Raw genomic sequence first — 1933 nt, forward strand, 5'->3', positions numbered from 1 at the left:
AAAAAAAAAAAAAAAAAAAAAAACCCTGTGCAGACTTTTATCTTCTAAGCCTCTGGGACGTAAGGATTTTCAAGATGATGATGTCAGCACAGTTATCAGCTTCAATAATCCTTGCATTTTTAGAAGATTCTAATTTCTTTATGCAACGTGTTGCTTTTCACTAACAAAAGAATATGTTCAGATTTGTATCTTCTGTTCTTCCACCGGGAAGTCAAGATCTTAATGGTGATGAGGTTGACACAATTATCAAGTTCAAAAGCGCCTTGGGCATTGATGACCCTGATGCTGCTGGTATGCATATGGAGGTAAGTATTCTACGTTGGTCTTTGCGTCGTGACATGCAGATATGAGCTTTGTGGTTGTTGGTTAAAACTAATTCTGCATGATTTTAATGAAAATTGATCATTCTCTTGGGTTTCTAGATTGGTAGAAGAATTTTTAGGCAACGACTTGAAACTGGAGATCGTGATGGTGACATAGAGCAACGTCGGGTACGTCATTTGTGCTTATTTCCTTTTGCTTATAAATATCAGTTGAGAATATTTTCCATGGTCTTGAAGAATGGAGCTTGACCATTAAGGGTGATACTCCAGTGCAGGCATTTCAGAAACTTATATATGTATCAACCCTTGTGTTTGGAGAAGCGTCTTCTTTCCTATTACCTTGGAAGCGGGTATTTAAGGTTACTGATTCTCAGGTAAACTTAATTATTTTAATTACAGTTTTCATTTGTTCTTGTTATCTTTAGTTAGATACAATGGTATGCTGTTTAATCAATTTGTTTGCTCAATGCTTGATTGAGCATATCTGATTTGACTAATTGTTTTATAATATTTTGCTCAGGTTGAGATTGCCATCCGCGAAAATGCTGAACGATTGTATATTTCTGAGCTAAAATCAGTTGGAAGAGGTAAACAGTATTTTCGATGGATACACATAGGTTCTTATCTCATCAAATCATATGCATTTATTGAAGGGTTTGACTTTGCCTCTGTCTTTGCTTTCTCATAAAAAAAAGTTTCATTTTCTTGGTTACACAGGGTTCCTCTTGAAAGTACATTTTCCCTGTTGAGAGATGGTTAAAAGTAACTAAACCGTAGTATCTTATTATAATTTCAACGACATATTTCAGCTAAAAAAATCAGTTTTATCTTTTTATATAGGAAAAATTCAGCTTTTGAGCTTAATTAAACTTGTAAATCTTAATAGTACGAAGTCAATTATCATTGTAAAATGACTTTCGGCATCCAGATATATTGTGCCCATTTCTATCCTGATCAGTATGTAATTGATGCAATCTTTTTCAGCTTAATTAAACTTGTAACTTAATAATGCATAAGTCAATTATTATTGTAAAATGACTTTCATCATCCAGATATATTGTGCCCATTTCTATCCTGATCAGTATGTAATTGATGCGATATTTTTAGATGTTAACGCGGAGCAACTCATAAGTCTAAAAAATGCACAGCGTTTGTTTCGACTTTCTGATGAGGTATCTTAACTTTTCATTTCAAGAGCTTTTTGAAAAAGTTCATTGTTGTTTCTTCCAACATAATAATTTATTTACTTGCAGATGGCAGATGATTTGTTTAGGGAGCATATGAGAAAGCTGGCCGAGGAAAATATATCAGTAGCACTGAATATACTCAAGTCCAGAACAAGGGCAGTGTATGGTTACCTTTCCTTCAGTCTACTCTCTGTCAGTTATCAAAGCCAGAAAGTTTTCTGTTAACTTTCTAACATTGTAAATTAGATTTCTTTTTTATGAAAGTTTCTTTGATGGATCCTCTCTCCCTCCTGTCTTAAAGAAAGAAAATTTCTTATTCACAAGATAAAAAAGGGTATAGAACAGTGGAAGAAGAGAAGGCTTACCTATTAGCCACAAAAAAAAAAAAAAAAAAAAAAAAAAAAAAAAAAAAAAAAAAAAAAA

At 33.1% G+C, this 1933-nt stretch overlaps 1 protein-coding gene across 1 annotated transcript in view; it reads left to right on the forward strand.

The window, feature by feature from the left end:
• LOC111452240 (protein TIC110, chloroplastic) overlaps positions 1-1933 on the forward strand; it is a 9934-nt gene that overhangs the window by 2713 nt on the left and 5288 nt on the right. Inside the window, exons 3-8 of the mRNA XM_023092846.1 lie at positions 182-305; positions 423-491; positions 599-697; positions 844-910; positions 1431-1495; positions 1577-1671. Coding sequence (XP_022948614.1) covers positions 182-305; positions 423-491; positions 599-697; positions 844-910; positions 1431-1495; positions 1577-1671 — 519 coding nt within the window. The remainder of the gene's footprint in view (positions 1-181; positions 306-422; positions 492-598; positions 698-843; positions 911-1430; positions 1496-1576; positions 1672-1933) is intronic.

The sequence above is a fragment of the Cucurbita moschata genome, unplaced genomic scaffold, assembly GCF_002738365.1.
Source record: "Cucurbita moschata cultivar Rifu unplaced genomic scaffold, Cmos_1.0 Cmo_Scf00014, whole genome shotgun sequence".
Classification (NCBI taxonomy): Eukaryota; Viridiplantae; Streptophyta; class Magnoliopsida; order Cucurbitales; family Cucurbitaceae; genus Cucurbita; species Cucurbita moschata.